The sequence below is a fragment of the Hyperolius riggenbachi genome, chromosome 9 (assembly GCF_040937935.1).
Source record: "Hyperolius riggenbachi isolate aHypRig1 chromosome 9, aHypRig1.pri, whole genome shotgun sequence".
NCBI classification, from domain to species: domain Eukaryota; kingdom Metazoa; phylum Chordata; class Amphibia; order Anura; family Hyperoliidae; genus Hyperolius; species Hyperolius riggenbachi.
The window spans coordinates 45,293,430-45,311,960 of record NC_090654.1 but is presented as its reverse complement, the minus strand read 5'-3'; the positions used below and the strand labels follow the sequence as shown (position 1 = coordinate 45,311,960).

Sequence of the window (18,531 nt, the reverse complement as noted above, 5' to 3'; positions counted from 1 at the left end):
AAGTTAATTGGCTTCCCCATAAATTGCCTCTAGACTACACTAGACATGAGTATGTACAGCGCTGTGGAAGATGTCAGCCGTATAAAAATACTGAAGTGTGTGTGTGTGTGTGTGTGTGTGTGTGTGTGTGTGTGTGTGTGTGTGTGTGTGTGTGTGTGTGTGTGTGTGTGTGTGTGTGTGTGTGTGTGTGTGTGTGTGTGTGTGTGTGTGTGTGTGTGTGTGTGTGTGTGTGTGTGTGTGTGTGTGTGTGTGTGTGTGTGTGTGTGTGTGTGTGTGTGTGTGTGTGTGTGTGTGTGTGTGTGTGTGTGTGTGTGTGTGTGTGTGTGTGTGTGTGTTCTCATGTCCTGTAAACGATTTTTCACAAATGAATCTGTGCACCAAACATTTGTTTGCGATATCGAGCTACATCGTTTAACAAAAATTTGTTAAACAACATTGATTGATGTACGACCCCCGTGATTAAGTTGTTCCGATCATTACCGACGGATTTTGCTGCAATTGCGCAAAGGACCGTTTACATGATCAGTCGTTTTTGCGAACGATGATTGCAGATTCGTCAGGAAACGATCGTTTGGTGGCGGCGATCCCCGATCCATGTGGCCGAATCTGCCGGTGGGTATAAAACTTAAGGTGGGATTGAACACGCTAGTAATCTATGACCGACATTGTTCCCTGCCAGCAATAAGCCGGCATTGCTTTTCCTCTCCTACCCCTCCCATTTTCCAGCCAAGAACGGCCGAGCAGAGCCGGGTGGCGTAAGGACCTCACGACTATCGCCTCTCCATCCTTCCCATATCTGCAGCCACCTTCTGTACCAGAAAGCAATTTAAAAAATGGTGTAGTCTGCGTGTCGGGGGAGGGGAGTCTATTGTGCTCAGTCCATCTGTACGCACGCCGTGAAGACGAGTATGTCACATCACTGCCAGCAGTCCTGATTCCGCGCTGCACATATGAGCAGGAATCCTCTACGCCCGCCGTTCTTGCGTCTGAGAAAAGGGGGGGGGGGGGTCGGGGGAAGGAGGGGGGTTGCTTCGTGAAACAGGCGTACGCAGACAAGACTGCATCATCTGAAGCTCTGAATGAAGCTCAGTACGTGTCTGAATAGACGTAAGCAAGACTGTCATACAACTGCAGGAGCGGAGATTAGCGACGATACCGTCAGTCTGCTGGGATACCGCGCAAAAGCGAGACTAGATACCTAATCCAAATCCTATATGATGTGTGGGAACATACATCTCCCAGCCTATGTGACATATGATTGATTGTGAGCTCCTCTGACAGTCAGTGGCATGGCTATGTACCATGTAAACGGCTGCAGAAGATGTCAGTGCTATATAAATGCATGATAATATTATAGTAGGTCATTAAATTATGACTATGCTAGGGAATAGATTGTGAGCTCGTCTGAGGACAGTCAGGGACATGACTATGTACTCTGTAAAGGGCTGCAGAAGATGTAAGTGCTATAAAAACACATCAAAATAATATAGTAGGACATTACATTAGGACTATGATAGGGTTAGATTATAAGCTCCACTAAGGACAGTCAGTCAGTGACAAGACTATGGACTCTGTAAAGTGCTGCAGAAGATGTAAGTGCTATATAAATGCATAATAACAATAATGATATAGTAGGACAGACTAGGACTATGCTAGGGGAATAGATTGTGAGCTGAATGAGGACAGTCAGTGACATGACTATGTACTCTGTAAAGTGCTGCCGAAGATGTCAGTGCTATATAAATAATAATGTAGGACATTAGACTATGACTATGCTAGAGAATAGATTGTGAGCTCATCTGAGGACAGTCAGTGACATGACTATGTATTCTGTAAAGTGTGGAAGATGTCAGTGCTATACTAAATAATAATGACAGACGGATGGATTAATAGTTAAAGGGATGGATGGGTGTATAAATGGTTAAAGGGATGGATAGACAGACTATAGAAAATCTAGATGACTGAACACCAGCAAATCCCATTTTAAATCAGGATACTATCACACACGCACAGATCATTCTTAAACCTACCTGCGCCCTTCTCTTTTGCGCTTGTCGTTACGCTTCTCATTTTTGGAGGTTTATCGATTTAGGGTTTTTTCGTTTTTGCAGCAAACAAAAAAAAATATAGATTTAGTCTATTTTTTTTTCTTTCTCTTTTTTTTAAAAAAGAAGGAGGGTAGTCGCTGTTAAAGGAGTGAAATAAAATAAAAATGAAAATAAAACGAAAAGCTAGGACGAACCGCGGTGAGCCGGGGAAGGGGGCTCAGAAGCAATCCACAAAACACTTGAAGGTGAGTCTGAAGAACCGCATTGATGAAGTTTCGGAACGCGAGAAGGAAGCCTCAGCGAGCGGTCAGCGGCGGCGGAGGGCTACTTCAGGGATGGGAGAGAAAGCTTTGTGTAGGAGCGATCTCCATCACACTCGGTGACTCACAAGCACTGAGCTCTCCGTCTCCAAATAAAGAATGGAAATAGAGGAAGGGAGAAAAAAAATCCCAGCTCGCTCAGCCTCCCTCCCAGTCGCTGCTGATTGGCTAGCGGCCCCTGCTGGCATAATAGCATCGACAGAGGCTGATGCACCTGCCCAGCGTTCCCCTGCAGGCCTGCAGACAGCTTCCACTGCCCGTCCATTTACCCTTTACAGGCCAAGCGCAGCCACAGAAAACCAGGCTGGATACTGCGGCTTTCCTATCAGAAAACCGTTACGTCTCACTGTGTACGATGTACACACAGCAGCATCGCTGCAGTTCCCTATTCCCTCCTGCGCTGAAATGATGCTGATGGGTTCCTACTAGGCATCCGTTTGGCCGAGGGCCCACTACGGTTCTTTTCCACAATCACAAAAACGCTAGCGTTTGCGATTGGGACAATTTATCGCAACATTTTCTAAAATGTTAAATACACATGTATTAGTTGTCCATTTCTCCCAGAGTAAAATGCATTATAAATTATGTCTCTCCTTTGTTGCGGTCACTTACAGTAGGTCGTGAAAAGCTGACAGATCTGACAGATTTTGCACTAGTCCAGCTCCTCATGGGGGAATCTCAGTATTGCCTTTATTCTTTACAAAAGCACTTGTTAGGGCTCATACACATGGAAGACATAGATCTTTGTGAACATACGATGAACGACTGTTCGTGCGACAATTGCATTGTGGGTATGCAGCAAGCGTACATTACGTCCATTCCGAGCGATTGAAAACACAGTTCGCTCGTGACTCTCGTCATGCAAACCATTGTGAAGAGTTATGCTGTGTGTACGACAGTTTGCTAGAGACGGCGCAGACAATTGTTGCTAGTCTTATGTCATAGATGCTGATACAGAGTGTGACGATACAGAGTGCGTCAGCCATCATTATGTAGTCTTGAAAGACAACTTCCGCTATGATCTTCGCTAAGGATATTGTCGCGTGTGTACAACTGTCAGACAAACTGTCGCTTCTGCCATCTTTTGTCTATGCCTTGCAGCTGGAGATATTGGTCTTCCATGTGTATGTGCCATTAGAAAGAAGTCTCCTTGTGCACACTATTAAAGGACAACTGAAGTGAGAGGGATATGTAGGTCCTTCTGATCCTCTGCCTCTAAACACCCACAACAAGCATGCAGCAGATCAGGTGTTTCTGACATTATCAAATGACAAGATTAGCTGCATGCTGATTTCTGGTTTCATTCAAACACTACTGCAACCAAAGAGATCAGCAGGGCTCCGAGGACAGTTAGTGACATGACTATGTGCTCTGTAAAATGCCGCAGAAGATGTCAGTGCTATATAAATACAAAATAATATGGTAGGTCATTAGACTATGACAACTATGGTAGGATTAGATTGTGAACTCATGTAAGGACAGTCAGTGACATGACTGTACGCGATCACTTGAAAACGCCTCAACTAATTTCAAAGAAACTTGATATAGAGGTTCCTTACTACCTGGGGTGATATGTACCGGGGGTCTCGCGTCCCCCTTGCACACCTGGGCGTAGCTATAAACAGCAAATCAGATTTCTCCTATTCATGTCAATGGGAAAAATATAAAAGGCTGCCATTCTCACAGTAATAAAGCCAGCGTCCCAACACTTGGCACAGTTGGTCACTTGGTGACCGAGGTTACAAATTCAGGAAAAGTGGGTGGGAGCATAAAACAGCCAATCAAATTTCAGCCATTCAATTTAAATGGGAAAATGTAAACTGCAGCCATTCTTACACTGTTAATGGCAGGGTTTTCAAACTTGGCACATTTGGTCACTGGGTGACTGGGATTAATATTCAGGCAACTGGGTGGAGCCTACAAGAGCCAATCAAAATTCACCTATTTATTTTCAAGCGGAATATTTAAACTGCTGCCATTCATACACTGTTAATGGCAGAGACCTCAAACCTGGTACAGTCGGTCATTGGGTGATTGGGGTTCAAATTCACTAAAGGGGGCGGAGCCACAAACAGCCAATTAGATTTCTTTGCTGGATAAACTGCTTCAATTCACACATTTTGATGCTAGGAACCTGAAAGATTACAAACTTGGTCAGTCAGTGACTGTGTGTCCAGGTTACAGAAAGAGGGCAGAGGCAAAGAATCCAAATTTTTCAATGGGAAAATGTAAATTCCAGCCATTCTTACATTATTAATAGCTCCTCATACTTTGCACAGTTGATATCTGGGTGACTGGGATATTAACATTATAATAACTGGGTATTAACATTCTGGGCGGAGCCTTCAACAGCCAGTCAAAATTCACCTATCAATTTTCAAGGGGAATATTTAAATCGCTGCCATTCTTACACGGTTAATGGCAGAGGCCCCAAACCTGCTACCGTCAGTCATTGGATGACTAGGGATCAAATTAAAAAAGGGGGTGGAGCCACAAACAGCCAATCAGATTTGTTTAATTTCAATGGCAAAATGTAAATTACTGATTCTAAGGACCCCAAAGTGGGTGGAGCCAACAACCACCAAATACATACCCAGCCAACCAACGTCGGGTCATCAGCTAGTATATAATAATAATATGGTAGGACATTAACCACTTGAGGACCACAGTGTTAAACCCCCCTAACGACCAGGCTCTTTTTTGTTGCACTGGGCTGTGCAGGCTTTTCAGCCTCCTGCACAGCCCAGCATTGGAGCCCAGCGATCGGACTCGCCTCCTTTTTCTTGTCCCTAAGGGGACATGCCGCCTGAGTTGTCCGATCGCTGCGGTGGCAGTTGTTTTTTGTTTTGCAGCCTGCATCAGGCTGTTTCTCCCTCCCCTCTTCCCTCCGTGCACTGCATTGAACAGGATGGCGATCCGTCCTGTTCCGCCTCTCATAGGCATCAGCCTATGAGAGGACGGCGATCCCGGCCAATCAGAGGCCGGGGATCGCCGCGATCTCGTACTGCGCTGCCGGAGACCGCAGCGATGTACGGATGTAAACAAAAGGGAATTTCTTTTCCCTTTCGTTTACAAACAGCCTGTTAGCCGTGATGGGCGGCTAGCAGGCTAATCACGGAGCTCCACTCCGTGAACCGGCAGGGACCGATCGCGCATGCGCACGGCCGTTCCCTAGGAAACTGCAGCCCCAGGACTTGATGCCAGTTGGCATTTGTGGTGATATATTGGGGTGCTGATGCTGTTAAGGATAATACAGTAATATATTTTCATTTTCCCATTTTCATGTCTGCTGTGTACTACTGTATCATATGGGATTGTATGTCAGCCAGTCTGGCTTTTGGAAGGTGTCACCTGGATAATGTCTGTATGTAGATTAAATTTGCATTCAAGGCAGAGATCAAGGGAACTGCCATTGTCTTCCTTGAATAGACCAGTCACCTTCAATAGGCAAAGGAACCTGGACAGTAATTAGGAACTGTCTACCTAGCCACTAGGAAGGAAACACTTACTTAGACATTTACCCGACCAGGTTGAAGCCCACACAGGCGTTCGGCTACCTCTTAGTCTGAATAGTGGGCTGGAAGTGGAATTGCTTTGAAATCTGTAAGTGTAAACAGGATACTTGTTGTTCTCAGGGTACAATCTTACCTGTGAAATCGGCAACCTTCAAAAAGCTGAAACAGGAACCCTTTGAAGTTTGCATATCACAGGAAGATTATGACAAGCGTTCGGTGATGTCACAAACAGGGAAATTGCATTAGTTCCTGGGGGCTGGACATTAAATGCCCCAGGGGACACTTCAGTCTATTTAAGGTGGTCCAGAACAGTCACAGGTATCTTCTCCCGAGAGTAGCTCATCGCTAGAGATGATCCCGAGGAAATCGGTAAATCCGCGTCTCTCCACGGTTGGACAATTTGCGATGGTAAAAGTTCACTTTACGTTTATCCCATTTTTATTTTTGCAACTTGTCTCGTGTGCATCTTTGTAAACTCTTACTTTTGTAACTTTTAATTTTGTTTTTTGTAATTTTTTGTATATACTCTGTTCTGCATTGTTCCACTTTTTTCCTGGAATATTAAACTATTATTTAATAAGCTTGACTTCTGCTGTACTAAACTAACACTCATAGCCTAGAAGAGACTGCAGTGTAGCGGTGTATAAGTCCATGCCTGATTGTATGCTTGAGCAACACTACCATATGAAATTGTAATTGCATTGTGTGTATGGGGCACTTCTGCGCTCGACAGCAGAGTGGGAGTGGCTAACAGTATCGTTCGGAACGACTGTTAGTGGTTTTGCTGCATGACAGTGTAACTTGCAGTGCCTGACTGTGCTGTGTTACTGTACAACTGTACTGTGTGTGTGGGTGCATGGCGTTCCCGCATTCGGCCTAAGCGCAAAGCTGACCCGAATACGAAAACGCAGATTGCGTGTTGAGCACTCGACAGCTGAGTTGGCGTGTCTAGCAACCGCTAGTGGTGGCAGTAAGAAGCTTTTTAGGGGTCACAGCCTTGTTTGTAGCTTGAATAAGGCTGCCCCCCGCTTGATCGGGTCAAACCCGCAGTCGGGAACCGTGCAATGATGTCACTGTTACATTAACTAATTTAACAGTGAGGCGGCAAAGTAAGGACCATTACCTCCAACGCAAAAAATGCAACAACTTATCTCAGATACATGAAACGCAAGAATGATTACCTCCGACACACAAAATGCAAGAACTATTACTTCCGACACATGAAATGCAAGAACCATTACCTCTGACACATGAAATGCAAGAACCATTACCTCTGACACATGAAAATGCAAGAACCATTACCTCTGACACATGAAATGCAAGCAGTGCTTCATCATAAAATAAACGTAATGCGGAAATCTTTCACCATAAAATAATCGTAACGCAGCAATGATTCACCATAAAATAATCATAATGCGGCAATCTTGCACCAGAAAATAATCGTAATGCAGCAATATTTCACTACAAAATAATTGTAATGTGGGCAGCGTTTCACTAAGAAATTATCGCAATATGGCCAGCGTTTCACCATAAAATAATCGTAATGTGAAGTATTTACTCACCTGCAGAAGACTCCTCTCCCTGGGTGCAGCTTCTCCGGACAATCTGCAGCGTGTAGCCACCCTGCGAAAGTCCGGCGCTGACAGGCAAGAGAGCAGGGCTACAGGAATATGGCTCCCGAAGCCCTGTATCGGGGACACAAATAGTCTCCAGTACAGGGCTTCGGGCTCCATCTTCCCATAGCCCTGCTCTGCCTGCCGGAAGACTATGCAGGCTGGAGCGGTGAGCTGCGGGTATGAACTGCCGCGGCGTCTATTAGACGCTGCGGCCAGTTCACCACGGGGGTCCCAGTCTGGCAGGGGAAGGTGGGCACGCCCCCTGCCCGCTGTCCCCCGCCGCCCCTCCCTGCTGCTCTGCATGATTGAGGGGACAGGACATTTATTTGAGGGGGCCCTGCCTCCTCTCGCCCTATGCTAGAGCTGGCCATGCCCTAGGGTTTTTATTTACCTCGTGAGGTGGAAGCCTCTGGATCCTATTGAGGCTTCCCCCGTCCTCCTCTGTCCCACGGTGGTCTCGCTAGCGGTCCCTTCGAAGCCACAGCCGACAGTTTGTCAGGCTGTGGCGCAGGCACAGTAATGCCTGTAATATTTACCTTCACAGCTCCAGTGTAGGCCCAAGTCGCCTGCGCAGCCTGGGTATCCGCACGTTGGGCAAAATGGGGCATGCACACTCCCCCGGCCAGCTGCTGCCTCCCCTTAGCCACCCGAACCCGGAAGTGTCGCCAAGGCCTTCCACAGAGGCCTGTGCAGGAGGGGGGAGCAACACAAAAAGGAGGGGCAGCGGGGAGGGGGGGCCAGACCTCCCAGCTCCCTCACCTGGGTCCCCTCCTTCTGGCACTTAACCCCCTCCAAATTAGCACCACGAGGGTTCTTAGGGTTAGGCACCACCTGGGGGGTCTTAGGGTTAGGCACCACCAGGGGGGTTAGGGGAGGGTTCTTTCTGAGAGTAGGGAGAAGTTAGGTCACAGTAATCACCAGGGGCGGTCTTAGGGTTAGGCGCTACCAGGGAGGGGTTAGGCACCACCAAGGAGGGGTTAGGCACCACCAGGGGGGTTAGGGTTAGGCACCACTAGTGTTGGGCGAACAGTGTTCGCCACTGTTCGGGTTCTGCAGAACATCACCCTGTTCGGGTGATGTTCGAGTTCGACCGAACACCTGATGGTGTTCGGCCAAACCGTTCGGCCATATGGCCGAACTAAGAGCGCATGGCCGAACGTTCGGCTAGCGCTGTGATTGGCCGAATGGGTCACGTGGTTCGGACCCGAACGCGCTCTGATTGGCCGAACGGGTCACGTGGTTCGGGTAAATAAATACCCGATCCACGTCATTTCTCCGCCATTTGTCTGTGGGTTTAGCTTTGGGTAGGCAGGCAGTGTAGTTCTCTCTCCAGCCAGGCTAGCCAGGGTCCCCCCAGTCATTGTGTCGCTGCTGGGAACAGTAGTACACCGCTCACCCACACTATATAGCATTGTGTTTACTGCCACTCTGTGTCTCTGCTGGGAACAGTAGTACACCGCTCACCCGCCACTGTATAGCATTGTGCTCTGTGTCGCTGCTGGGAATAGTAGTACACCGCTCACCCACCACTGTATAGCATTGTGCTTTGTGTCGCTGCTGGGAATAGTAGTACACCGCTCACCCACCACTGTATAGCATTGTGCTCTGTGTCGCTGCTGGGAATAGTAGTACACCGCTCACCCACCACTGTATAGCATTGTGCTCTGTGTCGCTGCTGGGAATAGTAGTACACCGCTCACCCACCACTGTATAGCATTGTGCTCTGTGTCGCTGCTGGGAATAGTAGTACACCGCTCACCCACCACTGTATAGCATTGTGCTCTGTGTCACTGCTGGGAATAGTAGTACACCACTCACCCACCCTGTTTATTGAACCTCTCATCTGTATTACATTTATGACTGCATGGCGACAAAATGCATTGCTATCCGCACGCTTCTTGTCCTCATGCAAGGTCTGGGTTGCGCCTGAAAGTGTGGCCTTCTCCTCCTGCGCCTCCTCCTGTTCCATCATGTGTGCTGCTGCTGGGTTAGCGTTACCGGTCCCTTTTCCTGGAACCTCTTATCTGTATTACATTTATGACTGCATGGTGACAAAAAGCATGTTACCTGTGCAAAGAAAAATGACATTTTCCGCATTTAAAAGACATTTTTTCCTTTGAAACTTTACAATCAATTTTCTCAAAAACTATAAGCTCTTTTTCAAATATTTTTTTTCCACTTGTACCCACTCCCTGCAAATTTGGGGTATGTAGCATGTAAGGAGGCTTTACAAAGCACGAAAGTTCGGGTCCCCATTGACTTCCATTATGTTCGGAGTTCGGCTCGAACACCCGAACATCGCGGCCATGTTCGGCCTGTTCGGCCCGAACCCGAACATCTAGATGTTCGCCCATCACTAGGCACCACCAGGGGAGGGTTCTGTGAGAGAGTAGGGAGAAGTTAGGTTATAGTAATCACTTTTCTCAGCTATATCTAGAGCCCTTTTATAGCCCAACAAATTTTGCCTATAGCAGCATACTTTTTATAAACTAAAACTATATGGCATATATGGGCTACAACAGGTACCCTTTGTAGCCAAATTTGACATATATGGGTTACACCAGGCGCCCTTTGTAGCTGAAGTTGGTATATGGGCTATACCAGGCGCCCCTTGTAGCCTAATTTGACATATATGGGCTACATTGGACGCCCTTTGTAGCCGATTTTGGAATATGTGAGCTACACCAGGTGCCCTTTGTAGCTGAAGTTGGTATATGAGCTATACCAGGTGCCCTTTTTGTAGCCGAATTTGACATATATGGGCTACACCAGGCGCCCTTTGTAGCCAAATATGGAATATATGGGCTACACCAGGTGCCCTTTTTGTAGCCGAATTTGACATATATGGGCTACACCGGACGCCCTTTGTAGCCAAATATAGAATATATGGGCTACACCAGGCACCCTTTGTAGCGGAAGTTGGTATATGGGCTACACCAGGTGACTGTTTTGTAGCGAATTTGGCATATACCAGGCACCCTTTTCAAATAGACGCCTGGCTCTCTCCTGCAAAATCTGGGGTGTGGCTTAATGCCACACAGGGGGCATGGCTTAAGTTTCCCCATCACTACCTAAACTTCGGAGCACCTGTGTCGGAGGCACTCACAATCTAATCCCTACCATAGCCCTAGTCGAATGTCCCACCATTGCGAAGTTTATGTAAATGTGGCTCCACCTGTGAGACCACACCCACATCATGATTCATGGCCACGCCCATTTTTGGTGCGTGGCGTGCCGCATGACTTCCCCCCCCCCCATTCTCTCTCTCTCCCCCCACCTTTGGAAAATTTTCTGCGGACACCCATGCTGGCTGCACAGTAGAGCGGACCCGACTGGGATTGGCTATTTGCGCCTGCTCTGGAGCCGGGAAGGTAAATATTTACATGGCCACCATTCGGAGCAGCCTAGCAAGACCACCGTGGGACGGAGGAGGATGAAGGGGAAGCCTCAATAGGATCCAGTCAGAGGCTTCCTCCTCCTGAGGTAAGTACCCCCCAGGGGCACTTTTTTTCAATACCGGTTTTCTTTAAGTCCCCATATCTCAGGTTTACTTTAAATTGGTGTAATTGAAGTGCACTGAACGCCCCCCGAATCCTCCGCACAGGGCTCCCCTCTCCTTTGAATAACATTTAATAAGAGTAGGCAGATGGATCTGCGCAGATAGTGAGAGCAGCAGTAAATTGGACTCCTCAGGCAGCCGTTTCAGAAATCAGATGAATCATTCATGCCGGAGTCAATGATTAATGGAGGAAAGTGATGGGAACGGAAGAGAAATGCAGTCTTTTTACCCGGATAGATTTTATTTCCATATGTAAAGTGTGTGTCTGTGTGATCCCCAGCCTCCTGCACTGACTGCTGGATGGAGAAAGACAGCAAAGCAGACTATACACAGTGGTGTAGTGGGTAGAACTCCCGCCTTGCAGTGTTGGGTGCCTGGTTTGAATCACAGCCAGGGCACTATCTGCATTGAGTTTGTATGTTCTCCCCGTGTCTGCGAGGGTTTCCTCTGAGCACTCTGGTTTCCTCCCACATCCCAAAAACATACAGATCTGTTAATTAGCTTCCCCCTACATCGGCCCTAGACTATGATACATACATAAACATTTGGACACAACAGAAAATAAATTTAGACCTCAATTTTTCCAAAAATACAAAAAATTCTTTATTAGTGGCCATCAATGTAACACATGAACAACACAAAAATTAAATTAAAATCCAAGCGTTAAAAACACACAATATTGGACTTCACAAACTTCCCATCATCCATCCAAGGGGTTCCAATCCACTCGCATACCCACACTTAAGGTAGCCATACACTGGTCGATTTGCCATCAGATTCGACCAACAGATAGATCCCTCTCTGATCGAATCTGATCAGAGAGGGATCGTATGGCTACCTTTACTGCAAACAGATTGTGAATCAATTTCAGCCTGAAACCGTTCACAATCTGTTGTGGTGGTGGTGCTGCTGCCGCCACTCCCCTCCCCAGCCGCATACATTACCTGCTCCGCCAGCGCGAGTCCTCCCGGTCACCGCTGCTCTGTCTGCGCTCTGGTCTCCAGGTCCGGCATGCTTTACTTCTTCCTGCCCGGCAGGAAGTTTAAACAGTAGAGCGCCCTCTACTGTTTAAACTTCCTGCCGGGCAGGAGGAAATGTAAGCATGCCGGAGACCAGCGCGGACACGGAGCAGCGGTGACCGGGGGTAGTCGCGCCGGCGGAGCAAGTAATGTATTGCCGCTCTATTGCGTCGGTTGTCGGGCACTCGAACGCCGCTAGCGACGTGCTCCCTACCCGCGGGCGATCGACGGTAATTTTCCGCACGGAACGATCGACGGGATCGGACGAAATGGATCGAAATTCGGCGTGTAGCGCGAACGATTGGCAGCAGATTCGATCCCAGTGATCGAATCTGCTGTCGAAACGGCGGCAAATCGGGCCAGTGTATGGCCAGCTTTACATGCATCCCATAGATACAATACTAATGGCTGTTTACCACGGTCAAAGTCTAATAAGCTTAACCAACTTAGCATGCAGGCTAGCTGCAGCTGTATATAGGCAGCCATTAATATTGTATCTATGGGATGCATGTAAGTGTGGGTATGAGAGTGGATTGGAACCCCTTGGATGGATGATGGGAAGTTTGTGAAGTCCAATATTGTGTGTTTTTAACGCTTGGATTTTAATTTAATTTTTGTGTTGTTCATGTGTCACATTGATGGCCACTAATAAAGAATTTTTGTATTTTTGGAAAAATTGAGGTCTAAATTTATCTTCTGTTGTGTCCAAATGTTTCAGTTATATTAACTAAGCTGTAGACCCATCACCCCAGCGTACTGGTGGTTTGAGATATATAATACTCACCCAATTTCACTTGGCATTTTGTTTTCCTAGTGAGGACTCTTATAATCCCTGTTTTTATGATACATACATAGACATATGACTATGGTAGTGATTAGATTGTGAGCCCCTCTGAGGGACAGTTAAATGACAAAACAATATATACTCTATACAGCGCTGCGGAGGATGATGGTGCTATATAAATACTAAATAATAATGATACACTTATATATGATTTGACCATCAGATAGAGCCTGGGCCAGATCAAATCTGATTCGGGAGGGATCTATTACTGCCATACATTAGGCATAGATGTTTAACCTGCTGAGCGGTCTGGACAAGCTCAGCTCGTCCAACACCACCGGAGGCTGCCGCTCAGGCCCTGCTGGGCCGATTTTAATGAAATAAAAAGCAGCACACGCAGCCGGCACTTTGCCAGCCGCGTGTGCTGCCTGATCGCCGCTGCAGCGCGGCGATCCGCCGCGTGCAGCGGCGAAAGAGGGTCCCCCAGCCGCCCGAGCCCAGCGTAGCCGGAACAAACAGTTCCGGCCAGCGCTAAGGGCTGGATCGGAGGCGGCTGACGTCAGGACGTCGGCTGACGTCCATGACGTCACTCCGCTCGTCGCCATGGCGACGTGGTAAGCGAAACACGGAAGGTCGCTCATTGCGGCCTTCCGTGTTACTTCTGGCCGCCGGAGGCGATCGGAAGAACGCCTCCGGAGCGCCCTCTAGTGGGCTTTCATGCAGCCAACTTTCAGTTGGCTGCATGGAATAGATTTTTTTTTATTTAAAAAAAATCCTCCCGCAGCCGTCCTGGCGATCTTAATCAGAACGCCAGGGTGGTTAAAAGATTTTAGCATAAGCTGGTGAGCTCCTTCTGCTCCCGACCTAATGCCGAAAATTGACTGGACGATCTATCAGGCCACTCATGGCATCAGTTTCTAGCAGATTCGATCAGAGTGATCAAACATTCCGGATATTGTCGGGGAAAACCAAAAGGTGTACAGCCACCTTACTGTATATACTTGTGTATAAGCCAACCTGCGTATAAGCCGACCCCCCAACTTTTCCCTGAAAGATTAATGCTCTGGAATAGGGATGTCAAACTGGTCCTTCAATGGCCGAGGTCATCACACATTTTTGACACAGCTCAAGATTAAAGTGGACCCAAATTAAAAATACAAGATTTCAGAAATAAAATCTATTTTCTAAATTATAATAATAAATAGCAGCCTTTTTTCAGCTGCATGATGTCAAATATAAAATATTTTACATTAAATGGAGGAACCCCTCCCTTCCTTTCAAATTGCCGGGACAGAAACCGGCAAACTGGTGGAGTAGATGGTGTCCAGCAAAGGAGGAATTGCTAATGGCTGCCCCCAGTATAACCCTAGTTATGAAAAGAGAAGGGTGAAAAGCATGCACTGAAATGCTCATAGACTTGAAGGAGTGTTTATGTATCTTTGTGAGTGTCAAAGTGGTGCAACGAAATATTTTGAATTAAAAAATGTTTTGGTTTGGGTCCGCTTTAATTGATGGGTCTGAATCAGGAAAGGTGGGGTCCATCAGGTAGAACACATTCCTCTTTTGCAGTACATCCTAAACACTGGCATGGATCTGGCTCTACAGGCCTGGAGTTCGACACTTGTACTCTGGAAGAACCCGACCCCCCCCCCCCCCCCCCCCCCAACACCTGGGAAAGCAAATTAATACTTATTTAAAGCTTGAGAATCTGATATATTTACATAGAGAAGCTCCACAGAAATTTGAAAAAGATCTGGGCTGGGTGGTTTGGTACCCCCGAGTTGCCGGACTGCGCTCTTATACATGACAGAATTTTTGGGAGGTTCAGTATAAGTGTGGTTCTTAGTGTTTTGCGCTTAGACAGTACTACTGCGTATGTGCAGAACGCTCCCAGCTGCGGGAGTGAGACAGGGGAGCGTGCTTGTCAGTATTGCACCTGAGCCGACTGGCCGCGGTGAACGTGGCTGCTACCGGGCCATCTAGGAGATTTTAGACGCTGGCGTGGGAGCGATCTGCGCGAAGGGGGCTAGAGTAAGCCCCAGGTATGTATAAAACTTTGGTCCCCTTCATCTCAGGTACACTTTAAGCCTTATATACACTTTCAATTATAATTGGCCAATCACTGAAAAATCTTACCACCTCCATTTAGTTTAGGGGCAATAGATATTTAACACTATGAGCAGATTGTGTAGGTACGCCCTCATATTACGTGGAGTTGGTAAAATTGGTCAGTGATTGGCCAATCATGATTGAAAGTGTGTACCAGGCCTGATTATTGTGATAAAAATCGGTTACAACTGTGTTAGCTTATGCTAATTTTCTAGCTTACCACAAGGTGGTGATGGTTTCTCGCAAGTTATACTGTTTGCTTTTTTTTCCTCACAGCTCTTATCATTCTAACAGTATGTAAAAGATTTCCTCAGCGGCTGAAGAGAAAAGGGGTGGAGCCAAAGCTGTAGAAAAAATAAAATAAAATGTAAACGTAAAAATACATTTTTACATGTAAACATTACAGATTTAATTGTGCTTTCATAGGGGAAAAGAAAGCTAATAAACTGGCACCAGTTTTAGTTTCAGGAATATTACAGAGGACAGATGCTGGAGAGATGTAGAGCCTGGCACAACATTCCCAAACGTTAATGAGATATATTCTAAAAATGGTTACAAATGTGTAAGTAGGGCTGGTCAGTGAGACACACATTTCCAAGTTGATGCAAATATTAAGCTAATTTTTATGCAGAGGATTACAGATTGAAGGAGGTGAATCAAGTGACCTTGATGGAAAAGGGATGCACACAAGAGGACAGAAGCCCAATATAGCGTAGCAAGTCAAGATATGTGGATTAAATACTGTGCCAGAAAAAAAGTACTCACAAACCCATAATAAAGTTAGAGAAACCGAGAGCCCAATATAGTGTAGTATGTTCAGCATAAATATAGTAAAGATAATTAGTATACTCACAAGCGTGGGTTACCACAAAGGCAACCACTGTATAGGCAGGTGAGGAGATTAGACCTGTCCTCACTGGTGCTGTGCAACTCCTGCTACTGCTGAAATTCTGTTTGTCCCCACGTTTATTGCCTGATGAAGCGGGCGTGGCCTGCGAAACACGTTGCACTGCACTTTTTGGGGTACTATATAATAAATGTGATTACTATCATACAGACAGTCTTTCGTGTCTGCTTTATGGAGGTAAGTCTACCGCTTCATCCAAGCAAATTTTAAAGGTTTTATCCATTTTTACCCTGCTGGCGCCTCGGTTCTCCTTTTGCTAAACCCAGAATGATAGCCAGCAACCATCTTCAGGGCTCGTTCACACTAGAGACTTTTTTGGCCAATTTTAAGTGTGGGCGTTTTTTTTTTTTTCAAAAACGCCCTGAAAGCGGTTACACCATGCTTCTCTATTCTGTAGTTCAGATTAGAGCGTTCCGTCCGCATTCAGGTCAGAAAAGCAGTGCCTGAGCCATTTTTGAGGCGATTTTGCCTCAATGGAAGGTATAGGAAAAGGCGCAAACGCTCACAAAATAGCTTTGTGCAGCGAATGCGTTAGCATTTTTAAAGAGTTCACTTCCTGACTGATGACAGAAAAACCGCACACACTTGGTAAAACCGCTTAGAAAGGTGGTTAAAAAAATATAGCGCGCAGGTAATTGGATAAAATAAACTCTTAAAAAAACGGCCAATGCAGACGGACGCGCAGACGGAACGCAATGTGAACAAAGCCTCAGTGCGTGTAAGGAATGCTCGTCCCACACTCTGGTGTCTGGTGGCTCTCTCTACAAAATACTGTCTCACCATATTACAGACCATAAATGCGCACACATTTAGGGTCTTCTCAGTCAGTTCAGAATGTATGTAAGGCAATCCCAAACGCTGGTGGCATCCCTTATCACACTAACTACAGAGGGCCCACAGTGGAGAGTTTTCTGCCCTCCCCATTCTCACCCTTGATCCCTTTAGTTTTCACCCTTAATGCAGCACAGCCTGTTGTGGAGCATCCTGGACACTGAGAAGAAAGCTACCTTCTCTGCGCTCTTATTTGCCGGATGTCCTCCCCTCGGCCTCATGAGAGTCCTCCTACACCTCAATATCTTCTCTCCATCGCCAATGTCCTCCAGCCTTGCTTTGAGCCCCATTTTTCATTGCTGGTCTTTTATCATTACATAGTTCTTTAGGTTGAAAAAGACATACATCTATAGAGTTCAACCATAAAGTACATTACTAGAGGCTACACGCCTATAGCGGTGCATAAAGACCTTCTACGCAAAAGAGAAGGTTATAAAACAGCAGCATCAACTGCAATTAATCCCAATGATGGTTGTAACCATCACCTGAAGCATGTTCGACCATAGTCTTGGCTTGAAGATGCTACATAAATTTGAGATATGCAGCCATGCTGTTGTGCACTGAAACCTTTTTTATAAATGCGGTGATCCTTTCTGGTGGCTTACCATTACACCGAGGCTATGATAAATGGGACCTCCAAGTCTAACCTGCAGGCAATTCCATTTTACAGGTAGTCCCCGACTAATTAACATGATAGACACTGTAGGTTCATTTTTAACCTGAATTTGTACATAAGTAGAAATCCTGCGATACCTCTGTCCCCTGAGCCCCCACTGCTCTCCAGACAACCTTTGGAGGTGTTCTGAAAATGAGGCTCGATTGGGCAGATGAAGCAAGGGCCTAAATTAGTTTCTGTAGACCGCGATATGTACACTGCCAGCATGGTGCCCAGTCGATGGGTATAGATTGAAGCCTAGTCCTATGGGAGAAAAGCGCTTTAGAAATGTTATTGTATTGTATTATCTGTTACCTGGGGCAGGAGGGTAGTCTCCAGTGCAGATTGGAGGGCAGTATAGTGCTTATGTGCAGCACAGAGAGAAAAAGACAGCTGTTTAGCACCCGGATCGGGCTTACCCAGAAGTCCTGTGTTGACCCATTTGAAGGAGATAAGTGAAAATGCCCAACAGACGAGGTAGTGGCAGTGATCAAGAATGCAGTCTCACCAGATTTAGGAGAACAGAAGCAGAGATGATGCAGGTGCCCATTAACAATGGAATTTTACAGAAAAGTCAACCTTCTAATCCGATAATTGCAACGGGATAGAAATCGTAGGAAAGCATTGATCAGCATGGGAAACGGCATTCGTAACTGCGGGTCATTCGTAAGTCCAACGTTCGATAGGCAACTACCTTGTAAATCGCTGTAGGACACTAGAGTGAATCTGTGCAGTGCCAGGTCTGAATTATTCTGTAGACCACCAAGAACCCATTAATGGCAGTAGAGGAAAAATGTCCCTTTGCCAAATCTCAGGGTCTTTCTGCAAAACCTCAAAACATTGATACCGTGAAGAGAACCAGGTCTCAGTGATCCATGGCCCCAACACCTCCATACATATGCTCAGTACACCTACACAACTCTGTATAAAGTAAGAAAACTGTATTCAGAAACACAACCTGGTAAGTAACGGGTGAATTTCAGAGAACTGAAAAACTTGAGTCATTCGGTGGGACGTTCGGTATTCCAGCAAGTCTCAGATAACCCCAGAGACATTTTTCATTTCATGCTTGTGATTGCTCTTATTCCCTTATCTGCAGATGGTGATGTGGAACTAATGACACTGGCTCTACTCCACTTTCAGCTTCTGAAGATGTTATCAGAGATGC

At 46.4% G+C, this 18,531-nt stretch overlaps 1 protein-coding gene across 1 annotated transcript in view; it reads right to left on the bottom strand.

The window, feature by feature from the left end:
• The window catches only part of LOC137532286 (sodium- and chloride-dependent creatine transporter 1-like), a 121,979-nt gene extending 119,529 nt beyond the window's left edge, over window positions 1-2,450 (bottom strand). The window contains exon 1 of the mRNA XM_068252647.1: window positions 2,031-2,450. Coding sequence (XP_068108748.1) covers window positions 2,031-2,070 — 40 coding nt within the window. The 5' untranslated portion in view covers window positions 2,071-2,450. The remainder of the gene's footprint in view (window positions 1-2,030) is intronic.
• Between the last annotated feature and the right edge of the window lie 16,081 nt (window positions 2,451-18,531).